Genomic DNA, 27,146 nt, shown 5'->3' with positions numbered 1-27,146 from the left:
TTTATCTTACCAAATACATTATGGATTCCTTCCCCAAAATACTATTGTCTAATGACTGACTTTGCTATCCCCCCACCCCCAGGTTTTTCAGCATTGTGTGTTTCCCCATTTAGACTTTCTTTCTTTTTTTTTTTTTCGTATTTGTATCCCCAGCCCTTAGCACAGTGCCTGCCTGGAACATACTAGGTACTTAATTAATGTTTTCTGATTATTGTAAAAGAATGTAAGCTCCTTGAGGACAGTGACTATTATGTTTTCCTCTTTTCATCTCCACCCTAGCACCTTGCTCAGTGCTATGCACCTAACTCAGTGTTTTGCACCTAGCAGGCATTTAATAAATGCTTTTGAATTAAATTAAAAAAATCTTGTGCTCTATCCCTTCCGGTGTAAATTCTAGAATCGTTGCAGAATAGTTTTAGCCTATTAAAAGGGGCAGCCTCCACAATTCAAGCGCTGAGAATAGATACAAAGATTCTTTTTTCAAGTGAGTCATTGGATTCTTTCCTGTGAGCCTCTCTCTCCTAAGTCATGTAGTCATGATTGTACCAGAAGCCTCTCTGCCTTTCAGACCCTGAGAATATGAGTGGGAGCCAGAGTCAGGAGCTATTACATCACTAATTGCATGATTCAGGAAAAGAGAGCTATGGAATGCACTGGAATATCTTCAGTGAGTCACTGTGTTCCAAGGGGCAAGTGGATATGAAGAAGAACATACAATTACTGGGAGGGCCTGACTAAAGTTAGCTCACTTCCTATTTTTAAGGAATGGAGCTTCATTAGGCATAGTTATATACCTAGGTCCTCTTTCTTATCTGATGGAAAGACTATTGCTCACTGAGTTAATCACTGATAATTTCAGAAGTTTCTATAGAATATTTAGAAGGGGAATACAGTTGCTAAAGGAACAGAGGTAAGAAGAAAATCTCCCCTATATGAAAATGAGCTGAGAATTGTTCAAAACTTCAGCCATTTTGAACTCTGCATTCTATTCTAAAGTGTCAGTGTATCCAATGGAAAAGAAACCTCACTCAAGATAGATATGTTTTACTTTATATACTAGTTGAAACATTGAATGTAAATGAAATTTTTTGTTAACTGAAATCATACCATAAGTACATTATGACAACTATTTAATGTCTTTGTACAAAAACCCTTTACAGAGCAAAGAATCTTTAAGTACTATGAACAATGACTACCTAATTTTATGTTTTTTTTAAAAAAATTTATTCTGAATTGCCATATACCATTTTGATTTTCTTAAATTGGAGCACATCTAATTGATAATATATTGCTTAGAGACATCCATGGGCTTTTGCTGTTTTGCTTTTTCTTGGAAGTCTGGAATTATGAAGTTTGGGGCTATGTTGCACGGAATAAGAACAAGGCATAACAAGTACTAAATGTTATCCTCAACAACTGAAAATACTCTAGTCTTTACAACCATGGAGCTCAGTTGAGACAATCATCTGAATGATTCAGGCCAGCTATTTTTTGCCTGAACTTAAGATTTTTTTTCTACATTCAAGCACATGAACCCCCTGAAATCTATCTGCAGACCTCTTCAGTGTCTATGAATTCCAAGTTAAGAATCCTTGACCCTAGAAGGACCAATGTGAATAATTATAATATAAGGCCCTAAAACATCCTTAGTAGAACTGGAGGAAAGAGATTTCAAACCTATTCCTTGAAGCCCACAAGTCATATTATATGGTCTTTTGTTTCTTTTCGAAAATTTATTTGTAATAGGTGTAATAAGTCTTTGTGAAAAGAAATAAGGATTTAGATAACAGAGCAAGTGCATTAGTGATACTTAAATACTCAAAAGGGACTGTGGTCTCATGTCTTTAAAAGTTGCCTCTGAGGATTCTGATGGTAGCCAAAGTTCCATCCAATCTATTGTCAACCTTCCTTACCTTCTCATGATATTGGAAGGCTACCAGTAGAGCACACAGGTTGTCTACTTGTCATTTTCATTCTTTCCAGTTGATATCTCGTTGCGTCACAGAGGGTGCCCTAAGTTTTTGAATGCTATGACTGTGAATTGTAATTTCTGTCTGGTATCATGCTTAAAAGACTTCTAACATGGCCCTAGCAACAGACTGAGTCTTATTTCTCAAAATCAGCCCAGCTAAGTACAGAGAGGCTTATCACCAGTAGATTGACCAGTTGGCGATGACAGTTTAAGCCTAAGCAACCCAAATTAATGATAACAATCTTAAACATATAATATAAACTTGATACCACCACGCTAGGATTTAATTGGACCGATTCTCCCATTGTATAATCTACTTCTTTCATCATTCCCTGGGTGTATATGAAAACTACATTCACTATTTTAGGCAGTCATAGAATTATCTAGGGTGTTATTCAAGAATTTAATTCAATGAGCATTTATGAAGCATGAGCAAAAAGGCAGTCCCTGCTCTCAAGCAGCTTACCTTGGAGGAACAATAACACTTTAGTATCAAAGCCAATTGTTGAGCAAACGTGAAAAATATCTGCATTAAGACAGCTGCTGATAATTAACAGGAAGAGCAAGGTCTTCCTCATCTCTGTCGAAAAGTCTGGTCAACAGCGCAGTTGTGAAGTGAGGTAGATAAAGATGATAAAACCATGAATATTCAGTGAAGAGTATTTTGAATAAGTATGATTATAAACATGTATCCTGAGTTCTCATTCATATATTCTCTTCTAAACAGCACTTCTTAAACTGTGGGCTGCAACCCCATATAGGGTCTTGAAAAATTTGTCAACAGTAAAAACGTTTCTGAATGCACAATGACCAAAAAATTAATTAAAAATCAAACACTTAATGGATCTAAGGTGCTCCTGGCAGTGCTTGGGGTGTCGCATCCACAACTTCACCAAAATCTTGGTCCTGAACGCAAAGCATGTACACTTTGCACAGCGCATGCCCTCAGGCCATGCAACACTAAGGAACACTCAAAACAAAGGGTCAGAAGTGGAAAAAAAGTTAAGGAGCCCTGTAATAGACCGGATCAGTTATCTCTGCTTTTCTCATCAGTTGTTCTGTCCGGTTTGTACTCCGTGAGCAGGACAAACTCAACATCTGAAATTTTATCATCATGGAGATTGATTTGGCTTTGATACTCAACGCCTCCCCAGCAGCCTCATTTGCCTCTGCCCTCTGATTGGAGGGTTGATGGGAAGAGCAATAAACCTCCCAAAGTTTCCCTTTATAAAGGGCTCTGAATTTTCCAGCTAACTCTTTCTTTATTGCCCATCAGTGGCTCTGCTTGGTTTTGACGCCACAAACATCATGCCCTCACACTGGGTACTCTATGGTGCTCATCTTCCTTTTGTGTATTGTTTTCTCTTATTAGATCGTAAACTCCTTTAGGGCAGGGACCGTCTTTCTTTTTCTTATTTGTATCCCCTCTGTGTAGCCCAGTGCCTGGTTCAGAGCAGGTACTTAATAAACTTGTATTGACTGTTGACTAGGCCATGAACCATAAATCAAATAAAAAAATTAATTAAGATATAATGGTAAACAAGAGAGGAAGATTTCTCTGTTACTCTTTCATCCTGCACACCATTCCCACTGTCTAGTCATTTTCAAGATGTTTAATGCATTTGTACTGACTGTTACTCCTACATAGTAACTCGTGCTTACGACCTTTCCAGACTTCTTGCCCATCAAAATTTATCTGTCCTGTATGTTATTATCATAGATCTCTATCCTGAATAGAAAAAAAATACTTAAAGCTGAAGTGTTAACTTATCTGAGATACAGAATGGAGTAGCGGGTCAAGAGAGAGAGCTGATTTCCCAGTCAGAATGACATGGCTCTATGGCCTGTTTTTCATGCTGATACTTTCTGTGTGACATGAGACAAGCCATGTAAGCTCTCAGTGCCCTCATCAACTCTCTAAGCCTATACATTGCAGAAGAGATGCCAAGCCAAACTGGTAAAGTTTCCTTGTCAGGAATTTACTTAGTAACATGACAAGCCCAAGTTAAAAAAAGATTGTCCTAAAATGACATTTAGGGCAAAGTTAGATAGTACAGGGGATAGACTACCTTGCCTGGAGCTAGGAAGAGTTGAATTCAAATCTGACCTCAAACATGTACTAGCTGTGGGCAAGTCACTTAAACCTGTTTGCCTCAATCTTCATATGTACAATGAAGTGGAGAAGGAAATGGCAAACCAGTCTGGTATCTTTGCCAAGGAAAATTCTGAATGGAGTCAGAAAATAGTGAACAACAACAAAGTACATTTGCATTTTAATTTGACAGTTGCTTCAATGGTTTAACCAAAATAAATGTGTGAACAAAGGAATTTCGGGTCTGATGATAAAATCAATGAGTATCAGTTTTGCTTGGCCTCAAATTCATAACATGGAAGAGACTGCCTAGTTCATTTACGAGTAAAGTGTCCCCTTCCCTCCCCCTTCCCCAGTCAATATTCTATGATGCTAAGTCACTAATGAGTGACTTAGCACTTTTCATCCCCTGTTCACTTCCTGAAAATAACAAATGGGATAAATAAACAAATAAATAAAAATTGTCCCTTGGATTATCTTTAGGATTTAGGAGATGTTGATGTGGGTTATCAGATTAAAGGTCCCCATAACCTTAATTCTGTGACATAGACTATAGCTAGCAACCTATATATGGAATGTCTCCCAAGCAAGTGTTGAATATTATCAACAGAATATTGTATAAAGAAAATAAGGTATTTCAATAAATTACTTCTGCAATGTCAGTTAGTGTCTGCACAGGTGAGGTGAAATAAATGTTTAAGACAATGATCTAATAGATTTGAGTAGGACAGGGCCAAATAGCACAATTCATTTTATGGAAAATCTTTTTCCTGAAGAGTTGGGCCTTTGGAAATAATATTCTATATATTTGTTTCAGCTTTCTACTCCTCTTTCATTAGAAAGACTTGATTTTAACCAAATGATTTCATTAAGGTGCAGGGTAAGATGGAAATAGAATGGGGGAAGCAACAGGATACCAGAGTTGAATGGATCACTTATATAAAAGACAGACATAATCTGAAATCTTTTTGCTACCTCATTAACCAAACTATGTTTATTTTTATTGCTTTTTCCTCATATTTGCCGCTCCATAGAAAACTTTCACATACAAAGAATGCAATCAGACTTTAACTCACGGAAGGACTTTTTGGCATGATGCCAGTGAGATCAGAGCCATTGATTTAACATGTAAAGGTCTGCTCTATTTTAGACCGAGCATTTCACTCTGGCCCTATCAAGCTCCCTCAACAGTATGCTTTTGTTCACTAGGGGGAACAAATGAGAGATAATGGATGGCTTTTCACAAAATTATCACCTAACAGTACTATAGACTCTCAGAGTTGGAAGGAATCCCAGAGACCATTCAGCACAACCTAGAGCTGAACATGGATCCCCTGTACATCATCCTTAGAAACCAGTCATCCAGCCTGGGCTTGAAGATCTCTAGTGATGAGAAGAAACTCATTCCTTCCTAAAGAGGTTCATTTTTGGGGAGTTTTGCTAGGAAGCATTTTCTTTTACCAAGAGTAAATCTGTTTCTCTGCAACATTCACACGTTGCTCCTAGTTTTGGTCTTCTTGGCCAAAGAAAGATAATCTCTTTTTCACAAGATGGTCCTTAAATGCTTCAGTTTTTTTTTTTTTAATGCCCTTACCTTCTCCAGGCAAAAAATCCCTGTTCCTTCAACTGAGCCAGGTTTGCAATCATTCTGAGTCCTCTCACCGTTCTGTTCACCCTTTCTTTTTTGGATAAAATCTGATCTGTCAAATCACTTTTCACTGCTAGTTTATTATACTACTAGTTAAATACAGAATATAAAAATTATTACATTTGATGAGGTCAATGATTCATTTTGTTCAGTAATTTATTTCTAATAGTAAAAGTAAGGGCCATTTTGTGGATATGCATGGTTTGTTGTATGAATCTCAATAGGTTAGGTATATACCTGTAATATCTTTAGACAACTATATCTCATTATGTAATTATTCATGAATTTATCTATATCCTTCTTGAGACTATTTTATTGACAGTCTATGGCACATGTGATGGAAAGTATTTCCTTGAAATGCAAGTGAATGAACATGTATTAAAATCCTACTATGTGCAAGACACCATGATTGTGGATAGTGATACACAAAGATGAAAAATGACAAAAGTCTCTATTGACCCTTTCAAGCATCCAGGTACCCCTGAATTTCAGGGATTTAGTGAATGAATTAGTATCCACTCTTTTAACACCCCTTACAGTTGCATAAACTGTGAATACAATTCTCTTTATTTTTAAGGCAACTGTGTATATTTATGTATGTATTATAGTAGTATATGTGTAGATATATAACTGTATACATACCTTCATATATTGAACATGTATTTTCAACTAAATTGGAGTTTCCAACTAAGCCAAAAAGCACTTTAATCAGTGATTCTTGACTGATCTCCAGAAGGGGCCAATAAGTAGGAAGAAAAAAATGGTAAAATCTTTTTATAAGTAATAAATATCCTTGGGTTAAATCTTTTAAACACAATTAATGATTATGATCCAGTTATGAGAAAGGTAAGAGTATAAGTGCATATGACCTTTGTTTTTTGTCTGCCCTATGCATAAACATTTATAAATTACCTTAAAACCCTAAACCCAAGCAAAACCACTGTAAAATACAAGTAGGTTTTATAAGTGGACACTGCAATTTGTGTTGCATCCCACTTCTGTACTGCAGACAAGTTAAATTTCTTACCTGATACTCATACTCTGTAAAAGGCAAAAGCTCAGAATCTGTAAATGAGGTTAAGGTTCCATTGTACATTAGAATTGGACTTGATTTTCCAGGCAAACTTGTTATTTGTCTTCTATACAATTCATAATATAGAATTTTGCCATTTGGCTGAAGTGGCCCAGTCCACTGAAGAGAAATTTTGGGCTGGAATTCTCTTGGACTCATTTGCACCTCTAAGAGTGGTGGAGGTTGCATCAGTGGTAAAGTTTCAAGGGTCTGTATAGATGTCCAGTCACTGGAAGCACATCCCAGCAACGTGCAGCCTTGAATTCGTATCTCATACCTTTGGGAAAATAAACCAACATTCAGTTAATAATAGCAGAATCACATGGAGAAAATGAAAATTAAAAAAAATTCTTATTTATCTATCCTTAGGTCTTTTCTGTGAACAAGAAAGCCCCCCCCCACCCCCTTTTTTTGGAAGGGCCTATGAAAAATATCTTCCTATTGATTTTCAAGACAAATAAATTTTCATCTATCTGCGTTGTTAGGTACAGGGGGATGGATCAGATGACTTCACAAATTTTAGTTTAGTCCAAGGATTCATGGACTCTACAGGATAGAATTTTACAGTGAATGCCATAGCAAAACAATAAAGCCTGAGGTGTTGTGGAGGATATGACAATTTCTGAAGCTTTGGGCTTGGGTTTCTATGGCTAAGGCTAAGTGATTCACCAGTAATATGCTTAGGTCATGAAGGAAATCATAGAGCTAAGGTCTCAGTGGTAATAAATCCCCTCACTTGATACTTAACATCTTAAACCAAGCCCTCTTATACCCACACTAAGACCTTTTGGGACAAAGCTGACCCAGCCACATACTAGATTATCAATCATGGAGACACCTTATTGCCTTCCAGTTAAACTCAACCAATCAATTATTTTTTGTCTTATACCTAGTTTTTTGCCACTTGGAAAGGTTTATTCACATGTGGGGAACCTTTTTTTTCCTGACAACCATGGTTTTGTTGGTATTTATGTCCTTAGCTTCAAGTAAGAGTGTTTTCTTTATTTCTGATGCCTTGCCTGTTTTATTGTCCCTCCACCTAATGCCCTCTTTTCTTTCTCCCTTTCATCTTTTAAAATCCTTTTGGTCATTTTCCTGCTGTTTTCTTTCTTTCTCTCTCTTTTTCTTTGCTGGGCAATTCTTACTTTTATTCCTCTTTCTTCCCAAGAGGCACTGATTATAGTATAGTGGAAAGACAGCTGGATATGGATCTGGAAGAGGCCTGCATCTGAACCCCAGGATCCTTCTAATATTTACTAGTTTTGTGACCATAGGCAAACCATCTAATTTTTGTGAACCCAATTTTTCATCTGTAAAATGAGGATAATTGTCTGGAGCACGAAGGTAATAGAGATAATCTAATTTCACAGAAAGAGAAATAGACCTAGGAGGATGAAGTGACTTACCCGAAGTCAAACAAAAGTAAATGGCCAAGGCAGGATTTGAGCTGAGGTTCTTTGATTATAGATCAGAATTCATTCTACTAAAGCAGTATGTTTGTGGTATGAATCATATAGATAATATGCTCTACATAAATGATAGCAATATTATTTCTTTATTTCATTTTCCTTCTGCTGCCTTGCCTGGTTTTAAGACACCCCTCCCAGTATAAGCTCATCACTTCTAAATTCACCACCATGCTGCTAACTCCAGCCTTGACTGACACTACTTCTCCCAGTCTTCTCCCCCGTCTGATTAGAAGGCTGGAGGGAGGAGTACCAAACTCCTCTCAATTCTTTCCTTTATAGAGTCTGCACTGGCTACACCCTGGTGTTCATCCCTGTCCCCTCCCCATCCCCTTTCCTGCCTCCTTTTCTAAGTTGTCCCCCTCTCTAGATTGTAAGCTCTTTGAGGGCAGGGGCTATCTTTCTTCATATTAATTGTATCCCTAGTGTTTAGCACAGTGCGTAGCACATAGTAGTTGCTTAGTAAATGTTTAATGGACTAGAATTAATAATAATGATGATGACAGCTAGCATTTATACAATGCTTTATGTTTGCAAAGTTTTCTTCGCATGAACCATCTCCCTTATTTTTTTCCTTTACTTTCTTTTTCATCCTTTTTATTCCTGTTTTCTTTTCTGCCTCTTCATATAAGTTCCTTTTCCTTCCTCCTCTCCTCCTGATCCACCTCTTTCTTCCCCCCCATCTGATCTAATTCTTCTTGATTTCCCTAACTTCCTTTAAGACTCAGTTCAAAATCCTATCTTCTACAAACAGCCTTTTTTTTTTTGAAAGATTCCTAGAAAGCAAATGGGTATCCCAAAGTTTTGGAGTGTGCAGTTTTGGAGGCAGAAAAAAGAAAACACCATGAATCACTTGGTCAACCGAGAATAGTATCTAAAATCACAGTGCAGTTGACTTACCTATCTGTATTAATGAGGCTAATGATTAGCATGGATAATTCAAAATCAAATATGATACCCAAATCATTAATATCTAGATGTGGGATGCTTTTTCTTTTAGTAGATCAATGACTTTAGTGGTTTAGAAAGCTCCTGGTAAGACATTCTGTCTACTTAATACAAATCTACACCTTCTCTACAATTTAGAGACTTGCCTAAGACACCAAGATGTTTAGGGACTTGCTAAGGGGTATATAGTCAGTATGAGTCAGATATGGGAATTAAATTCCAAATTTTCCTAACTCTAAGAACAGCTCTCAGTTCCACTGCCCCAGGCTGATTCCCATGGGATTTAATTTTTTTTTCCCCAAAAAAATTTGCCTTCCAACTCTATTGCCCAATTCTTAAACTGAGATGAGACTTTTGAACCCCCTGAATCTGAAGCAGACAAAAGCTGAGCCACAAAACATTGGGAGCATCTTTGGAAGATACCTGTAGAAGTTCTAATTACTGTTTAATATTTAATAGAGTCCTAAATAATTGTCATAAGTAGGTGCAAAAGACCATGAATGTTTCATTTAAACAGCACTATACATCAGAGATAATTACAGTAGGTGTCTAATCTACACATCACTAGATTACTACAATAGCTGAATTTTACTTGAGGTGGTTGGAAATCAACACAATCTCAACCTTTAATTTTTTTAAGTGGTTCTGTTCATTTTACTAAATTTTAAGCATAAAATTCTATTTACTATTCTTCTCTCTGGGGATGTAGATTATTTAAATTGTAGGTGGGGTAACTGCTAAGCTCTTATTTATGGCATGGGAATAGGGACTAGAGCTAATTTTTCTTTGTGCTGAGTGTGTCACAGTCAGCATAAAGGGTTGGATAGCATAGATAGAGAGGCTCCAGGAAACCAGAACAAATAAAGTGGTGCAATTTTTTTAAAAAGAAGTCATAAGGAGAATGTGACTGCTGTAAGAAATAATGAATGTGATGAATAGAAAAAAGTATGGAAAATATCTTCATGAACTGATGCAGTGTAACATAGAGCCAAGACAACAACATACACAATGAAAACAACAATATATATGGAAAGAACCACACACACTATCAAGTGAACGTTGCAGAATTATAAAGAACAAGCACAACCTTATCCTTACCCCTTTGCAGAGGTGGGAAATTCATAAATGTTGACCATTGCAAATAATTTTCAGACTTTTTTCAATGTATTGATCAGTCATGCTGATTTTCCCCTGTTCTTTTTTTGTCTTTAAAACACTATTTTACATACAAGATGGATTTCTTAGAGAAAAAGGAGGATACTGAGGGAAGCTTTGGTGATGTAAAAAAAAATGAAAGGCACCAATAAAAACTTATTTTGAATAAAAGAACAAAAAAGAAGTCATGAGTCCTAGATGTGTAACATGCATACATCTCAGAATAGGATGTTAAGGGATTATGGTCAGGGGAAGCTTAATTATCCCAGGAAAGGGAGCTAGACCTTCAAATTTCTAGATGACATATAGCTAGGAAAGGTTGTTGTTGTTGTTGTTGTTGTTGTTGTTTATCCTTCATTCTTAAAGAGGACCATGATATCAGGGAGGTGATGCCATGACATGCAAATGAATTGGATTTAAGTGAGGGAGGGCTGTGAAGTCACTTTTTCCTCCCACTAGGAAAGATGGTTAATATCCAAAGAGATCTCTACAGGCTAGAATCCTAGTGATGGGCTGATAAATGTTTAACAACTGTCTTTCCAAATGAAAAAAAAATAAAGTACACATAATACCCTTTCTAGTTTAAACTGTACAAGTAACATTTTCTTCATCATTTTATTAAGTATAGACAAGAAACAAAACAATAAGTCAACCCCTAATTTGTAGCATTTGTTGATTTCCAAGGTATAAATACACTGAAAATTTAAAAATCATCTGTCATGAGCTAGCTCAAGTTGCCTGCAGCACACTCAAGAAATATAATAACATGAAATAATGGATGAATACAAATTCTGCATGTGCGTTAAAAATAGCTACATAAACATAAGATGAGAAACACATGGCTAAAAATAGTTTTGTCAAAAGGAACAGGATATTTTAATGGTATGGAAACAGTAGGAGTTGCTAGTGTGATGTGGAAGTCAAAAGCGCTAATGTGACCTTAGATTGCTTTAACAGAAGCATGGGGCCCAGAATGTGGATATCCATATGCTTTCTAGGAGACAACCCCACTGGACTCTGTCCTGTTTGGAACAAGGCAGGAGTTTTATACTTAGTTTTAGGCATTACGTTTGGTGGTAGTGATGGTGGGGACATCAAATAATTGGACACTATTCAGAGGAAACAAACTGTGATAGTGTGGGGACTTGGACACGTGCTACATGAGGATCAATTGAAGGATGAGGGTATTCAGTTGAAGAAGCCTAAACAGAAAAGATTTGAGAAGATGATTGCTATCTTCAAATATATTTTAAGGGCTATGTAATGGGATTAGATTGTTTAGCTTGGCTCTGGAGGCCAGAACTAGGAACAAAGGATATAAGTTTCAGAGAGACAGATTTAAATTCAATATAAGAAAAAAGAAAACTTCCAAACAATTAGAGCTGACTAAAAGGGGAATGGGTTACTTTAATAGACAGCAGTTGCTCATCTCTAATGTTTTTCAAAGTAAGGAGGAAATTTCTTCTTTAGGGATGTGTTAGACTAGGTAGTACCTGAGGTCCTTTGCTACTCTGAGATGCCATGATTGTATGGAAAGCCCGCAGAGCTAATATTCCCTGTATAAGGCAGCATAATTCTGATATGTAATTGCTCATTCAAATTAAACTTAATTTTTAAAGTTTGAATATAAAACCTTAATATGTTTACCTAATACTTATGCTAATTACCTCATATGGTGGTGGTGTTCAATAATTTTCAGTTGTGACCCCATTTGGGTTTTTTTTTGGTGAATATACTGGAGTGGTTTGCCATTTCCTTCTTTAGCTCATTTTACAGATGAGGAACTGAGGCAGATAGGGTCATACTTGCCCAGGGTCATACAGCTACTAAGTATCTGAGACTATATTTGAACTCAGGTCCTTTGGACTCCTGGACTGGTGCTGTATCATCTACCCACTCTGTGAAGAAAGTCAAACATTTGCCAGAGACCTTCAGACTTATAGGCGTGACTAGGCTTAGGAAAATTAGCTCTATTCTTTTACTCATCTCCTAGTAATATCATGTAGCATGTCAACAATTCCTGAAAAGTTGGACTCACAAAATCACTTTTGCAAAAATCCTACTCCTATGAGGAAACTCTCTTTCAATACACTAGTGAATGGGGAGTATTCTTAGCTAAACAAGGGGTAACAGTGAATATAGAAGATAAAATTGAAAATTTTCATTGTATAACATTTTAAGAATTTTATTTAAGCCAATCAATACTGCTAGATTTAGGAGAAAAATAGACATCTTTGGGATGGAAAAGGGAAAACATCTTTGCAGCAAATATCTATGATAAAGGTTTGATATTCATGATCTAGACAGAAATAACAAATAAGATTCTGCTGGAGCAGAATCTATTATGCTTTGGTTGAAGTAAAAAAAGGGGTGGGTGGGAACCACTGATGATCTTAGACAAAGCAAAAGCAAAAATAGATCTAATTAAAAGAGATAGGCAGGGAAAGTATATTATGCTTAAAAGGTACCAGAGACAATAAAATAATATCAGTAATAAACATATATGCACTAAATGGTATAGCATCCAAAATTCGTAAAGAAAAGTTAAATCAGTTATAGGAAGAAATAGGCAATAAAATTATACTACTGGGGGACCTCAACTTTGCTCTCTCAGGACTAGGTAAATCTAACCAAAAAAAAAAAGAAGATAAAATTAAGGAGGTGAATAAAATTCTAGAAAAGTTAGATATGATAGAGCTCTAGAAAAAATTGAATGGGAATAGAAAGGAATATACCTTTTTCTCAGCTGCACATGGTACCTTCCCCAAAACTGGCCATGTATTAGGCCATAAAAACCTCATAATCAAATGCAGAAAAGCATAAATAGTAAATGAATTGTTTTCAGATCACAATGCAACAAAATTATATTCAATAAAGGGCCATGGAAACACAGATTAAAATTAATTGGAAATAAAATAATCTAATCTTAAAGAATGAGTATGTCAAGGAACAAGTTACAGAAATGATCAATTAAAAATGATACCTAAATAATCCTATCTTAGAAAAACAAATTGGACAAGCCATCAATGAGCTCCCTAAGAAAAAAAATGCTCTCGCCAAATAGATTCGTAAGTGAATTTTTCCAATCATTTAAAAAAAAAAGCAATTCTAATACTATATAAACTAGTTGGGAAAATAGGCAAAGAAGGAATCCTACTAAATTCCTTTTTCTGATGCAAATATGGTGCTGACATATAAAACAGGAAGAACAAAAACAGAGAAAGAAAACTATAGATCAACTTCCCTAATGAGTATTGACGCAAAAATTATAAATAAAATACTAGCAAGGAGATTACAGCCATATATTACAAAGATCATATACTCTGACAAAGTAGGATTTATACCAGGAATTCAGAGTTGGTTCAATACTAGGAAAACTATCACTATAATTAACATTATATCAATAACAATACCAACAAAAATCATATGATTAGCTCCATAGACACAGAAAAAGCTTTGGACAAAATACAACATTCATTCCTATTAAAAACACTAGAAAGCATATGGAGCTTTCCTTAAAATGATATGTAATATTTATTTAAAACCATGAGCAAACATTATCTGTAATGTGGATAAGCTATAAGCCTTACCAATAAGATCAGGGGTGAAGCAGGGATGCCCATTTCAACCACAATATTGTTAAATATTGTACTAGAAATGCTACCATAGCAATAAGAGAAGAAAAAAAATGAAGGAAAAAGAATAGGCAATGAGGAAACAAAACTATCACTTTTTGCAGATGACATGATGGTATACTTAGAGAATCCTAGAAAGTCAACTAAAAATGGCCTGAAACAATGAACAACTTCAGTAAAGTTGCAGGATATAAAATAAATCCACATAAATCATCAGCATTTCTCTTTACTACCAACAAAACCCAACAGGAGGAGATAGAAAGATAAATTCCAGTTAAAATAACTGCAGGTGATACTTGGGACTTGTCATGCCAAGACTAATCTAGGAACTATATGAATACAATTACAAAACACTTTTCACACCATTAAAGTCAGATCTAAACAAATGGAGGAATGTTAATTGTTCATGGGTAGGCAGAACCAATATAATAAAAAAAGAAAATTCTACCTAAATTAGTTTACCATGACATACTAATCAAACTACCAAAATTATTTTATAGAGCTAGAAAATATAATAAAATTAACCTGGAAGAGCAAAAGGTCAAGAATATCAAGGGAATCAACCAAAAAAAAATGTGAAAACAAAACCAATGCAGCCAAGATTAGAAGGAAAGCAGAAAATGGGGGAGGGGAGGAAATTTATAGCAAGTTTCTCTGATAAAGGCTTTATTTCTCAAATATATAAGAATATGAATCATTCCCCAATTCATAAATGATCAATGGAAATGAACTGGCAGTTTTCAGAAGAAATCAAGACTATCTATAGCTATATAAAAATGCTTTAAATCATACTACTTCATACCTATCAGATTGCCTAAGATCACAGAAAAGGAAAATGACAAATTTTGGAGGGGATGTGGAAAAATTGAGACACTAATACACTGTTGGAATTGTGAACTAATTCAACCACTGTGGAGAGCAATTTGGAACTATGCCCAAAGGGCCATAAAACTGTCTCTATCCTTTGACCCAGCAATGTCCCCAGTGATTCTGTGTCATAAAGAGGCCATAGAGAAAGGAAAAGGACTTATATTTATAAAATATTTATAGCACCTCTTTTAGTGGTGGCAAAGAATTGGAAATTGAGGGGATGTCCATCAACTGAGGAATTGTTGAACAAGTTGTGGTATATAATTATGATGGAATGCTATTGTGCTATAATAAATGATGAGCATAATTGTTTCAGAAAAACCTGGAAAGACTTATATAAACTGATAAAAAGTGAAGTGGGCAGAACCAGGAGAACAGTGTGCATAGTAAAGGCAATATTGTAAGGATGATCAACTGTGAAAGACTTAGCTACTCTGATCAAGACAATGATCCAAGACAATTCCAAAGGACTTATGATGAAAAGTGGTATCCACTTGCAGAGAAATAACTGATGGAGTTTGAATACAGACTAAAGTATAATTTAAAAAACTATTTTTCTTGGGTCTTTTTTTGGTGTGTTTCTTTTGCAATATGGCTAATAAGGAAATATGTTTTGTATGACTGGCTATATATGACTATAACAAATTGCTTGACTTTTCAAGAAAAGGGAAGAGAGTGGGGAGAGGCAAAGGGAGAGAGGGAGAGAAAGGGAGAGGGGGAGAGAGAGAGAGAGAGAGAGAGAGAGAGAGAGAGAGAGAGAGAGAGAGAGAGAGAGAGAGAGAGAGAGAATTTGGAACTCAAAATCTTTTAAAAAGAATGTTAAAAATTGGTTTTACACATAATTGAGAAAAAATAAAATAAATTTTAAAATGAAGTAAAAAGTAATTAATGTTATAAATAACAACTAAAAAAGATACATAAAGAATTGATACAAGTATTTGAGGAAAAGCCATTCACTAATAGATAAAAAAGGCAGTTTTCAAATTAAGGAAAGCAAAGAATCAACAACAATATCAAAGAATGCTCCAAATCATTAATTATTTAAAATGCAAATTAAAATAACACTGAGGGTTCACTTCACAACCAACAGATTGATTATAATGACAAAAGATGAAGACAGTTATTGTTTGGAGGGGATGTAGAAGAACAAGCACTGATAATGGAGCTCTTTGTCTATCTAACCATTCTTGGAAAATTATTTGGAAACATTGCCCCAAAACACTAAACTGTACCTGCCACTTGATCCAATGATACCATTAGTAAATTATTCTAAAGAAGTCAAAGCCAGAGGAGCAGATGAGCAAACCAGGAAAACAATTCGCACAACAAATGCAATATTATGAAAAGAGAACAACATTGAAGGACCTCAGGACTCTAGCATTTATTAAGCACCTACTATGTGTCAGGCACCATGCTAAATAATTTATAAATATCTTGTTTGATCCTTACAATAACACTGGGAGGTATTACTTTCCTCATTTTACAGTTGAGGAAACTGAGGCAGACAGAAATTTAAGTGACTTTATAGGATCACACAGCTAGTAAGTGTCTGAGGTTAGATCTTAACTTGTTAACTGAACATTCATTTAAATGAATCCAGTTCCAGTTCTCTTTCTGAGGCACCATTTAGCTGCTTGAAGGAAAACAAAAAGAGACAGATGACATGTTTAAGTTTTAGTCTTCTGAAGTCAGCTATGTGGCACCTGTACTTAGCATATCATTGTACATAGACATAAAAAACAAACAAAACAAAAAACAAAACAAAACTACTGCAATTACTGAATTGAAATCCAACTCCTTCCATACACTAGTACATTTATCACTGAACCTGGCTGGATACCCTATCACTCATTTCTTAACCAAGTCTTTTTGGTACGCTATTCAAGAAAATGTATGACTGTGAGAATTGGATTGTAAGGAAAGTTGAGTGCCATACAATCAGTGCTTTCAAACTGTGGTGCTGGAGAAGAATTTTGAGTCTCTTGGACAGCAAGGAGATCAAATCAGGCACTGCTTAAAGCAATTAATTCAGACTATTCATTAGAAGGTGAAATGCTGAAGCTGAAGCCTGAAAACTTTGGCCACACAATGAGAAGGCAGGACTAATTAGGAAAGAAGCTGGTGTTGGGAAAGACTGAAGGCAAAAGGAAAAAGGAATGGCAGAGGATGGGATGGATAGAGGAGTGTCATAGAAACAATGAACATGAGCTTGGACAGACTTTGGGAGATAGTTGAGGGTCTGGCGTGCCATAGTCCATGGGGTCATAGAGAATCAGACAAAACTGAGCAACTGAACAACAACAACAATTCAAGAAACAAAGAATGGGATACCTACCTGTGATAGGGTTTTAAATGGGTTACTATGAATGACCGTTCAGCAAAAGAATTGTGAGTCATGTTCATGTGTATGGCTTTTGCCTCTGTTTCAACTGAATCCCTTACTCGGAGGGTATAGTTAATGATATCACCATTGGTCTTTACAGGAGGATTCCAGGTCACTTCAATCTCTTGAGAATTCCATGCCTGTAGTTCTGGAGGTGCCATCCCAGATGGTGCAGAAGGGTTTGTTCTGACTTTAACTAGTGGACTAGAGGTGCTGCCTTGGCTATTACTGGCAGTCACTGTGTATCCATACTCCTTGCCTGAGGAAAGTTTAAAATCATGGTAGCGAGTTTCTAGACCAGTATAGACAATCTCTCTATCTCTCCTAACCTCATAACTTATTATTTGCCCATTTGGATTAGCAGGAGCTTGCCAGGTAATTTCTACAGACTCTGAGCCTGTGGCTTGCAACTTTGGGGGGCCCATACTTTTTGGTGGAGCCTCCATTGTCCTGGCAGATTTGGCCTCACTAGACGTGCAGCCTCCATTAGTACAGGCTGCTAATATGAAATCATACTTAGTGTATGGCTGCAGGTGGGAAACCACCCCAGACAGTTTGTTGCCAGCATGGTATTCTTTGCCATCAAACCTCAGGAGGTATTTGATGATTTCTCCATTGGGGATCGCAGGAGGTGACCAGGACACATTTATCTGAGTGGCACTGAGAGCCCAAAGAGAGGGCGGATGGACTAGAGCTGGGGCTGCCTCAGGAGTCTGGATGGTGGAGGCTTGACTAGTCGAGCAGCCTTCAGCTGTGCAAGCTGCCACTGCGTAGCTGTACTCAGAGTGAGGAAGCAATCCATCATCAGTATAATTAAAAGTCTCGGCATCAAAATTGAAAGGATACAGTACTTCATTTCTTTGAAGCCTATAGGAATGGATGATCCCATTAGGCTGTTTTGGAGGGGCCCAAGAAATCACCAGTCTCAGAGGGTTTAAAGATCCAAAGACCAAATCAGGTGGCAAAAGACCCTCTGGTGGGGCTTGTTTTGTCTTCACCAAAGACCAGGGGCTATCAGTGTAACCGGCTGAATTCCAAGTACGGATTTTATATTCATTCCAAGTCCAAGGTTGTAAACCTTTGTCATTATACGCAAATGTATTCCTTTCAGTGGTATACTCTGTGAAAACAATTTTCTCATCTGCTTGAGTTGTCCTGTTTCCCCCAGCATTTTCCTTGAAGCATCTGTGAATCACTTCATAGTGAATTATTTTTCCATTTGGATTAATTGGCTCAGACCAAGTCAGCTCAACGCTCGTTGCCCCCACAGACTGGATTGTGGGAGCCAACTGAGAGGTGGGAGGGGCTTCAGCTGTCCAGAGACCCTGAGGTGCAGAGAGAGTGCAGCCTGCCATGGTGCAGGCCTCCAGGGTCAGTATGTAGAGAGTAAAAGGTTCAAGGCGTCTGAAAAGAAACTGCTGAGACAAGCCAGTATATTCCAGGTTACCATCACTGAAGATATTATATGCCTGTAGGGAGATAGGAATAAGAGAGCAATTGTAAAATATACAAATGATTTGTTGTTATGTCTTTTTTAAAAAATCTTTTACCTTTGTTCTCTTTTCTCATTCTGACATTTGACTGGTGGCCTGGAGGGTAGATTGAATCTTTCCATAAGTGGGAATGCTCAGCAATGTCTATAGAGAAAGTAAGCTTTCTAAAGGGAGGAACAACGATTTAAAAAAATAAAATAATGAACAGTCCCTGAAATAGCACTCAAAACACTATTTGATGACGTAAAAGTAAAAAAAAAAAGTCTTAAGTCTGATACTCTGACCCAAAGCTTCATTTGGGGTTCACCCAATAATCAGTGAATGGAAAATTATGAACTAACTTTTCGTAGTGGCACACAGTGGATAGAGTGCTGGACCTGGAATCAGGAAGACCTGAGTTCAAATGTAGTCTTAGACACTTACGAATTGTGTGACCCTGGATAAGTTACCCACTGTCAGCCTCAGTTTCTTCAATTGTAAAATGGAGATAATAATAATAATAATACCTACCACTCAGAGTTATTATGAGGACCAAATAATATATTTGTAAAGTGCTAGAGTGCAATTAGCACAATGCCTGGCACATAGTAGTTGCTTAAAAACTGTTTCTTTCCTTCATAAACACAGGATCAAAGTGGATTTGCACCCTTCTGGTTCTTCTCATTCCTTTTTTTCTTTTTGGTGAGGCAATCGGGGTTAAGTGACTTGCCCAAGGTCACACACGTCATGTCTGAGGCTGGATTTGAACCCAGGTCCTCCTGACTCCAAGGCAGGAGCTCTAGCCACTGCACCACCTAGCTGCCCCCTCTCATTCTTCTTAAAGTGAGTAGTACCTATCATCCCAAGCCTATCATCTCAAAGAAATCTCTGGGAGGTAGAATTTTGGTACCTAACTCTGCTATGCCACTTTTCATGGATGCAACAAAGAGGGATAGTATGCGACAGTCATGTTTAGGTTCTTAGTGGCTAAAATCCAATTTCTTCTAGAAGTATGTGTTATCCAGGTCTCAAATAGATAAATGTGAAGGGGGATCCAGGATGTTTTTCTCTCTTTTCTATAGCTAAGTAGCTTTAGAGAGAATAGTGGTATGCCCTGAGAAGCTAGCAGGGGAAAACAGCATATGATGAAAGAGTTAATCCCACCGTTATCAGTTCACGACATAAGGTGTCATCTTAGAATGGTATACTGAGAGGAAGCGGGACATAGTGAAAATATATGGACACAGGAGAGCCTTGGGTTCTAATCTTGACTCTGACACTTACTAGTTGACCACAGGTAAACCACTTAGGCTCTCTAAGCATTTCCTTATCTGTAAAATAGGGGAAATAATACTTATGCTACCTTCCTAGTAGTGTTGGTAAAAAAAAAATTAAAAAAATAAAGTGCTAAGTACATGAGTTATGGTTATTCATTTCAACATTAACTAATGTGGTTCTGTGAGAAAATTGTACCTTAATCACACCATTGGTTCTAATAGGCTCTGACCACTGAAGTAACAAGGCACGCCCATTCTCTTTCCTTTCCACTGTAAAGTTGCTCAGCCCACTTGGGGAAGATTCTAAGGTGCGGACTGGGGTCCATGGACTTGACACTTCTCCTGCATGGTTGATAGCCACAATACCAATGTGATAGGTCGTGAATGGTTCTAACCCAAAAAGGTGGGCCTGGTGCCTTGTTCCCTGGAATAGAAACAAATAATTAATGATGCTTCTTTTGGAAACTGGTGATCATTATCTGAAGGTCATTCACTAACTGATATCATCTAGCAAAAGTGCACAAGGGAACGGTAGTCATTTCATTATCATCATTAAGAAGCAATGTTTATTGAGCATCCCTTGTGGATATGATAGAAGGCTGGATATATAGAGAGTATAGAGTAAACAAGGATCTTGCCTTTTAAAAAAAACTTACAAGATAGACATACAAGTAAAGTGCTGTATCAGACCAATAGTTTATTCAGCCCAGTATTCACAACTTTGACAGTGGTATCAAGGTGAATTTTGTAAGCATGTAGAATAATGGCACTCCAGGTCATCCTTACAAGTTAGGGATATACCAAGAGTATCTGTAACTCTTCTTTAAAAATCTAAATTATAGGCAAAAGGAGAAGTAGAGATGATTCTATTTGTTTGTAGCCTAGCCCATGGTAGCCATCACCCAGGGGAATCAAACCCTGTGCAGATGGGTTCACCATCACCACTACCAACGCCAACAATAACTTTGGTCAACTGTTACTGGCGCATCAGGCAATTTAGTCTACTTGAAGCATCATTTTGAGAGAGACAGGAGGTAGTATGTGCCAGATGGGCCAAACCATTGCTACCTCTTGGACTACCGGATCCTCCTGGAACTTTCCTGGTGGAGACAGTTCATAATCCAGAACTCAAGAGCCTTGGGAATTGTAGTACCCCTCCAGACTATTGGGCCTTCTTCCATTCTGGCCCCTACAGTCAGCCAATAACCATTTATTAAGCATTTACTGTGTGTAAGGCACTGTGCTAAACAAAGAGCATAAAACATAACCCTACATTAGGCTCATGACTGATGAAGTAGATTTTAAAGGCCCAAAATTCCTAGTAAGTTTGCCCTTGCAAGTAAAGTTATGAAATATATGAATGGCTTGTGATTAGGTGTCCCCCTTAACCTGATTAGAAAGTGAGCATTCTCTAACAAGGGGCTGAGATTCTAATCTTGTACTGGGAAAGGACATTCTCTCCTATGTGGCTCCTATGTGCCACAAACATGGAGCATAAGGAAATACAAGGAAAGAGACAATCACAGGTGTTAATGAGAAATTAGATTGGATCAGTCAGAGAAAGTCTTTAACAGAATAAAAGGTCGTGGTTAGAATCAGGTGCCAGAGAAAGTCTTTAACAGAATAAAAGGTCGTGGTTAGAATCAGGTGCCAATCACACCCACCTGAAGGGGGGAGTGGGATGAGGAATACTGGTTCTTCCTGTCTCTCAGTTCTCTGGACACCTGTGAGATTCCTCACTTTTTTTTTTTAAAGCGTATTTCCTACCTCTGTCTAGCTTTCATTTCTAGTGGTCTCACAGGAGGGCTTTGACCTCCCTCCTCCTTTTTTTTGAGGAAAAACCTGCGGATGTCTCTGCCATCAGCTGCTATAGTCATACTGCTGCTGCTCCATGTATCCTGTGAAGAACCTGCTATTTTCTTCTCCCCTCAGGCTTTTTCCTCTTTAATAAATCTCAAAAACTTCCACTGCAAGAGGAAAAACTCCAAACTCTAGTCATGACCTTGGATTCAGCTCCTCCCAAATTTAGATCCCTTGGGATCTAACTTTCCAACTGAAATCTTACACTGTCAGGTACACAAAAAAGGTAACACAGCAATAACAGCAATAAACAAACAAAAACCCCACTGTCTTCCTGTCCTCAAGGAGCTCACATTTTAACGGGCAAGTAGAGAAGAGGCCCACTATCTTCTACCTTATTCCACCTGCTTTCATCAGGCATGCCTAAGAGCTCTGGGAATAACAATCTCTCCCTTCCTCTCTTTCCCCACTACTAGCCATTACCCAGGGGAGCAGCCCTGGTGGAAGTGTGACTTTGAAACTTCCTCTTCAGGTGTTTGCAGGCCTGACTTCTCTTAGCCACAGCTGCTGAAAACCTGGAAAAGAAAGTTCTGCCCATCAAAGTCCTTAGCACTTTCAAATGGTTCAACATCAGAAAGAGATATGATTTTATTTTTATCATTTGAAATGACATTAAAGAAGATACAATCCACTTTCTCTCTGGACCCTAAGGACACCTTTGTCTTTTCATCTGACTTACCATCTAAACCTCTAACATGTGTTATCTTTCCTATTAGTATACTGGCTTGCTTTTCTATTTATAACCTCAGTGCCTAGCACCTTTCTTTACAAATAGTAATCACTTAACAAATGCTCTTTAATTCATTCATTCATTCATTCACTCATTCATATACTGGTGAGGAGAGTTTATGAGTTTCCCCCATCAAAATGAACATATCTTCCCCTCCTATAATATATGCACATAGACAGTCATGCCTTGGTTAAAGGACACAGAAATCTCTTCGTTATTTTTCAGTAACTCCACAATAATTGGCTGATTGAAACTCAGAAGAAAGCTCATCAAAGGTGGCACTCTTCTCTGTGGTCTGTAGGAGAGAGCTGACAAATTAGTTTGGCCCTTTTTCTTTTTCCTGTGCAGAAGATAAATCAGCCCTGTACTCTAGACAAAAGGTTGGTAGTATATGAACATTGTCCATGAACTTCTGCCATATGCTTTGTGTGTGTGTGTGTGTGTGTGTGTGTGTGTGTGAGGTAATCAGGGTTAAGTGACTTGTCCAGGGTCACACAGCTAGTTAAGTGTCAAGTGTCAGGTCTGATGCCTGCCATATGCTTTTATAGGAAGTCATGATGATATTTAAATGGAAGAGTCAAGTAATTGGCAGGCCTATCACAAATGTATCAATTTTCACTAACAGGTCTATGTATGCATGTTATATATGTGTATATATACACATGTGTATGTGCATATATTTATATACACATATGTACAATTCCAGAAAAAGTACTTAAGAATGAGTTATAACTAAGTTAACGGTGTACACAATTATGATATATGGGATTAATTTGGGATTTCTGGAGTTTTTTGTGTGCCAGTTGGGGATCATCACTTGTCCGTCGTCTTGGGAAGGGGGACTTTCTTTTATAGTATTGGGAAACAGTGTAAGGGCAAATTGGGCTTTATCATAGGATGTCAAAATGAGTGGGCTTCTTCCTACTTTGGAGGGCAGACTTCCTCCTGTGGTCACTCCATACCCTGCCTCATAGTCTTAGCCACTTTGCCTCCTGTCACTGTAATACCCCTCTCCTGGGTCATACCTTGCCCCTCAACTGCCATGGAAGTAAGGGATGGACTCCTTTGAGAAGGAACTCCTTTCCAATGCAACTGCATCCTCATTTTGCCGCAGGCACAGTTATTGCTAGTTACAGCTTTAAATAGGAGAAACATCTGGCTAAAAATATGTGGGTCTATATTTTACCTTAAGGTGATTCTCCTTAGCTTAGAGATATATAGCATAACAATTTGTCCAAATGATTTATAATAAAAGGTACATCAAAGCAAAGTGAACCATTTTTCCACCAGGATGATTTAGGCAAAACTACAGAATACCATTTCTACATACTTAGTTAAGGGTTTGAATTATTGTGTTCATGTTTCTTATTTAGCTATTAAACACAGGTAGAGAAAAATACAATTTTCTTTATGTAGCAAAAATTTGTGAAGCCAATTTCCCTGTTTCAATAAGTCTGATTAAACTACTAAATGCCAACCCCTGGAATTCTTTAATATTTAAACATTTGCTAAGCAACCAGACTCTGCAACAAATTTTACAGAAATATTAATTTCTCTTTTTTTAAATATTAAAAGTTAGATGATAAATATTTAAATAGTTATTTCTCCACAACACTGGATTGGTCTTTTAGATAAATACAGCACAGAGCTGGAATGACCATAATGAATATTAAATGTGAAGATGCCACAAGTCCCGATTACAAACATACTTTTCTGATAAACGATTCGTTTTCTGTGAAACAGGGCAAACATGGGCAAGATTAATAATGCAAAAAAGTATAATTCTTTGTTAGGACTATTCAGTAATTGGTGCCAAAAAAGCATAAGCTCCGACACAAATAGTAATCACCTCTAACAGATTATATATAAAAAAGGGCTGGCTGCTAGGGGACATTTAGAGATATCTTTTGTCATAAGAAACATGAAAAGCATGTGGGCTATAAAGCAAAAACATATGTATATTGTCAATAGCAGCACCTGCTCAATTACAGTTTATTTCTGGGCTGAGAATTTCATTCAGCCCCTAGATGGCAATACTATCAAACACTTTTTGTAACATGAGTACTTAATGATTAACAGCCTGCATTCACTCTTCCAACATACTCAAGGCAACCATTAAAAAAAAATAGCAAAACTGATTTCATTATAGATTCTTTTAATAAACATTTATGGCTTAGATCCTTGAAAGTAGGAACATTCCAACTGCCCTGGCCCCAACCTTACACACCACCTACTGCAAAATTATGAACTGCAAGTTATGCTACAGGACTCAAATTTAAGTTCTTCTCTGGCATTGAGATTTGGTGCTGAAATTATGTTGGCACCAAATGCAATTGAAATCAGATCATCTGTTGATTTTGATTTATATTTTTCATTTTTATGGGGCTATTGTGATTTTAAAATAAAACTTCTCAAAATTCAAAATGTATGTTAAGAAAAAAAAACAATTCTTGAAATAAAATGTTTATTTCTTGAAAGTTACACAAAGACATTCTTTTGATAAAGGATCATCCCTTCCACATGTACGATTCTAAGTTTTACACTTAAGTAATATCTTTGTGGGTTTTTTTTTTAGTCAATTGCATGTGAAATGCAGGTTAGTGGCAACTTTGTAAAAAAAAAATGACAAAAACATATCTTGCCAGAGCATGGACTGTATTAAAGGTAATAAAGCATCCCATGTAAATGGAACTCTTCACATAATACCAACATAAGGGAAGAAGAGTTTTTATTTAGAACTAAATTAAGATGGTTTTTACAAAATGCCGAAAAGGCTAGCTGAAAAGCAGGAAAAAAAAAACCCGTTTCACAACTGGTCACTTCATCTATATCACATCAGATAACTGAGTTTGACTGATTGATTCCTTCAACTGATTGATTTTCCTCTTAAAATTGACCCAGCATTTAGTCCATAAAAGTATCATCATGTCCTTTCTTTTACAGTGATGATATTCCACATCTCTCCTTCCCTCCCCCCTTCCCTGGAAATTATGATAAAATAAAAGTTGATATTTATCCCTCCTGATTTTTAAAAAAATATATATTATTTTCTACCATGATGATTTGCATATTCTACTGTCCCTCCAACCTCTTTTCTTCCTCTCCAGTGCCATTATTTGTCTCTGCTTTACCTCCATCTCCTTCTTCCATTACATCTTTTCAATTGAGTTCTTTCTTCCTCAAGTCTTTTTACCCTCTAGTCTATCATTTTATACTTGTCCTACTTTTCTCTCTTTGCCTATCCTGTACTTTTATTCTGGAATTTTTTTTTTTGTTCTGAGACAAAATACAGTTCACTGTTAACCTAAGCTGTCACATTTGTTTGACAGTCCATCAGAGGACAGTCACTGGAAAATAATGATCGAAAAGGAAAAAAGGTGGTATTACTTTAATAAGCTGGGACCACTTCGTTTTCATCAATTTAATCTCTTCAACCAAGCTTAGCCTTCTTTTCATTTGGTTCTGTTTTGAACTTCCAGACACAAGAGTCAAATGAGGTAGGGGATCAAATCAACTTACCATTTCATGAAGTAAAAAGGCATCAGGATATGGCAAATTGTGTGCCAGGAAGGGACTCTGCTGGTAACTTGGGCCTATCTGCTAACCTCCCAGTCCTGCTGCTGGGGATAGCTGTGACTACTTGGAGTCTTAAGCAGTCTGACAATTTTACATCATCTGCTCTGATTGCTTTTGATGACTTGAAGTGCCCCAAAGGTGGCCGTGGGGTCAAGAGGTTTTTGTAGGTTGAAAATGATCAAAAATTAGCATTGATCCGTAGGTGTCAATAAAAGTCTACTCAGGCAGACTCCCTGAACAAATGTTTAAACTGCATAAACCCACACACCCTAGTCATCTTTGAATCTATTGATCTGATGATCCAGCAGTTTCTAAAGCTTTTACTCTGGGCTTTGTAGTATATTTGAGAAGAAGCCACATTCCTCAACACTTAGGATCCAAGGGATGATTCTTCTGTTTTAAATGTAATGAATTGATAAGACAATGCCATCCTCCATGGTCACCAGGGGGAGCACTGCTTACACACCCACACCCACACACCCACACACCCACACCCACATACCCCTACACTCAAATAGGTGCATACGCACACGGGTGTATACCCAAATGTACATACATCTATGCAAATACACATGTATATGCATAGGCATACATATGTACATGTGTATGTATACCTGTTTTGGGATTTTGTGTGTGTGTGTGTGTGTGTGTGTGTGTGTGTGTGTGAATTTCCATATCAGAAAAACTAACCATTTTGAAATGACTGGTCCCTATACTGCACAGTAAAACATTTCTTCTGTCTGGATTTCACTTACAATCCTCCCTTCCCCCAAGATCCTCATTGTGTGAATGAGTTTCGGCTTATAAATCCTGAATGCCTGACTGGGCTCCCTTTGACTGCTCAGTTACAGTGAGTGCCAAAGACCCAGGGTATAACTCATGTGAAATGTCTCTTTTTTTGCCCAGAGGGAGCTTGGAAGGAAGCAAGGGTTAAATACAACCAACTTCCTCGTCCCTCAGTTGCACTGATAAGGAAACTTTTGCCTTGTT

The 27,146-nt window shown here is 37.2% G+C and overlaps 1 protein-coding gene across 1 annotated transcript in view; it reads right to left on the bottom strand.

The window, feature by feature from the left end:
* Positions 1–27,146, bottom strand: part of USH2A (usherin) — a 962,202-nt gene that overhangs the window by 56,576 nt on the left and 878,480 nt on the right. The window contains 3 exon segments of the mRNA XM_020982269.2: positions 6,740–7,061; positions 17,194–18,710; positions 20,187–20,414. Coding sequence (XP_020837928.1) covers positions 6,740–7,061; positions 17,194–18,710; positions 20,187–20,414 — 2,067 coding nt within the window.

Source organism: Phascolarctos cinereus, unplaced genomic scaffold (genome assembly GCF_003287225.1).
Source record: "Phascolarctos cinereus isolate Bilbo 61053 unplaced genomic scaffold, phaCin_HiC Scaffold_5;HRSCAF=322, whole genome shotgun sequence".
Lineage (NCBI taxonomy): Eukaryota > Metazoa > Chordata > Mammalia > Diprotodontia > Phascolarctidae > Phascolarctos > Phascolarctos cinereus.
The sequence above is the reverse complement of the archived record's forward strand: the minus strand, read 5'-3'. Positions and strand labels throughout refer to the sequence as shown.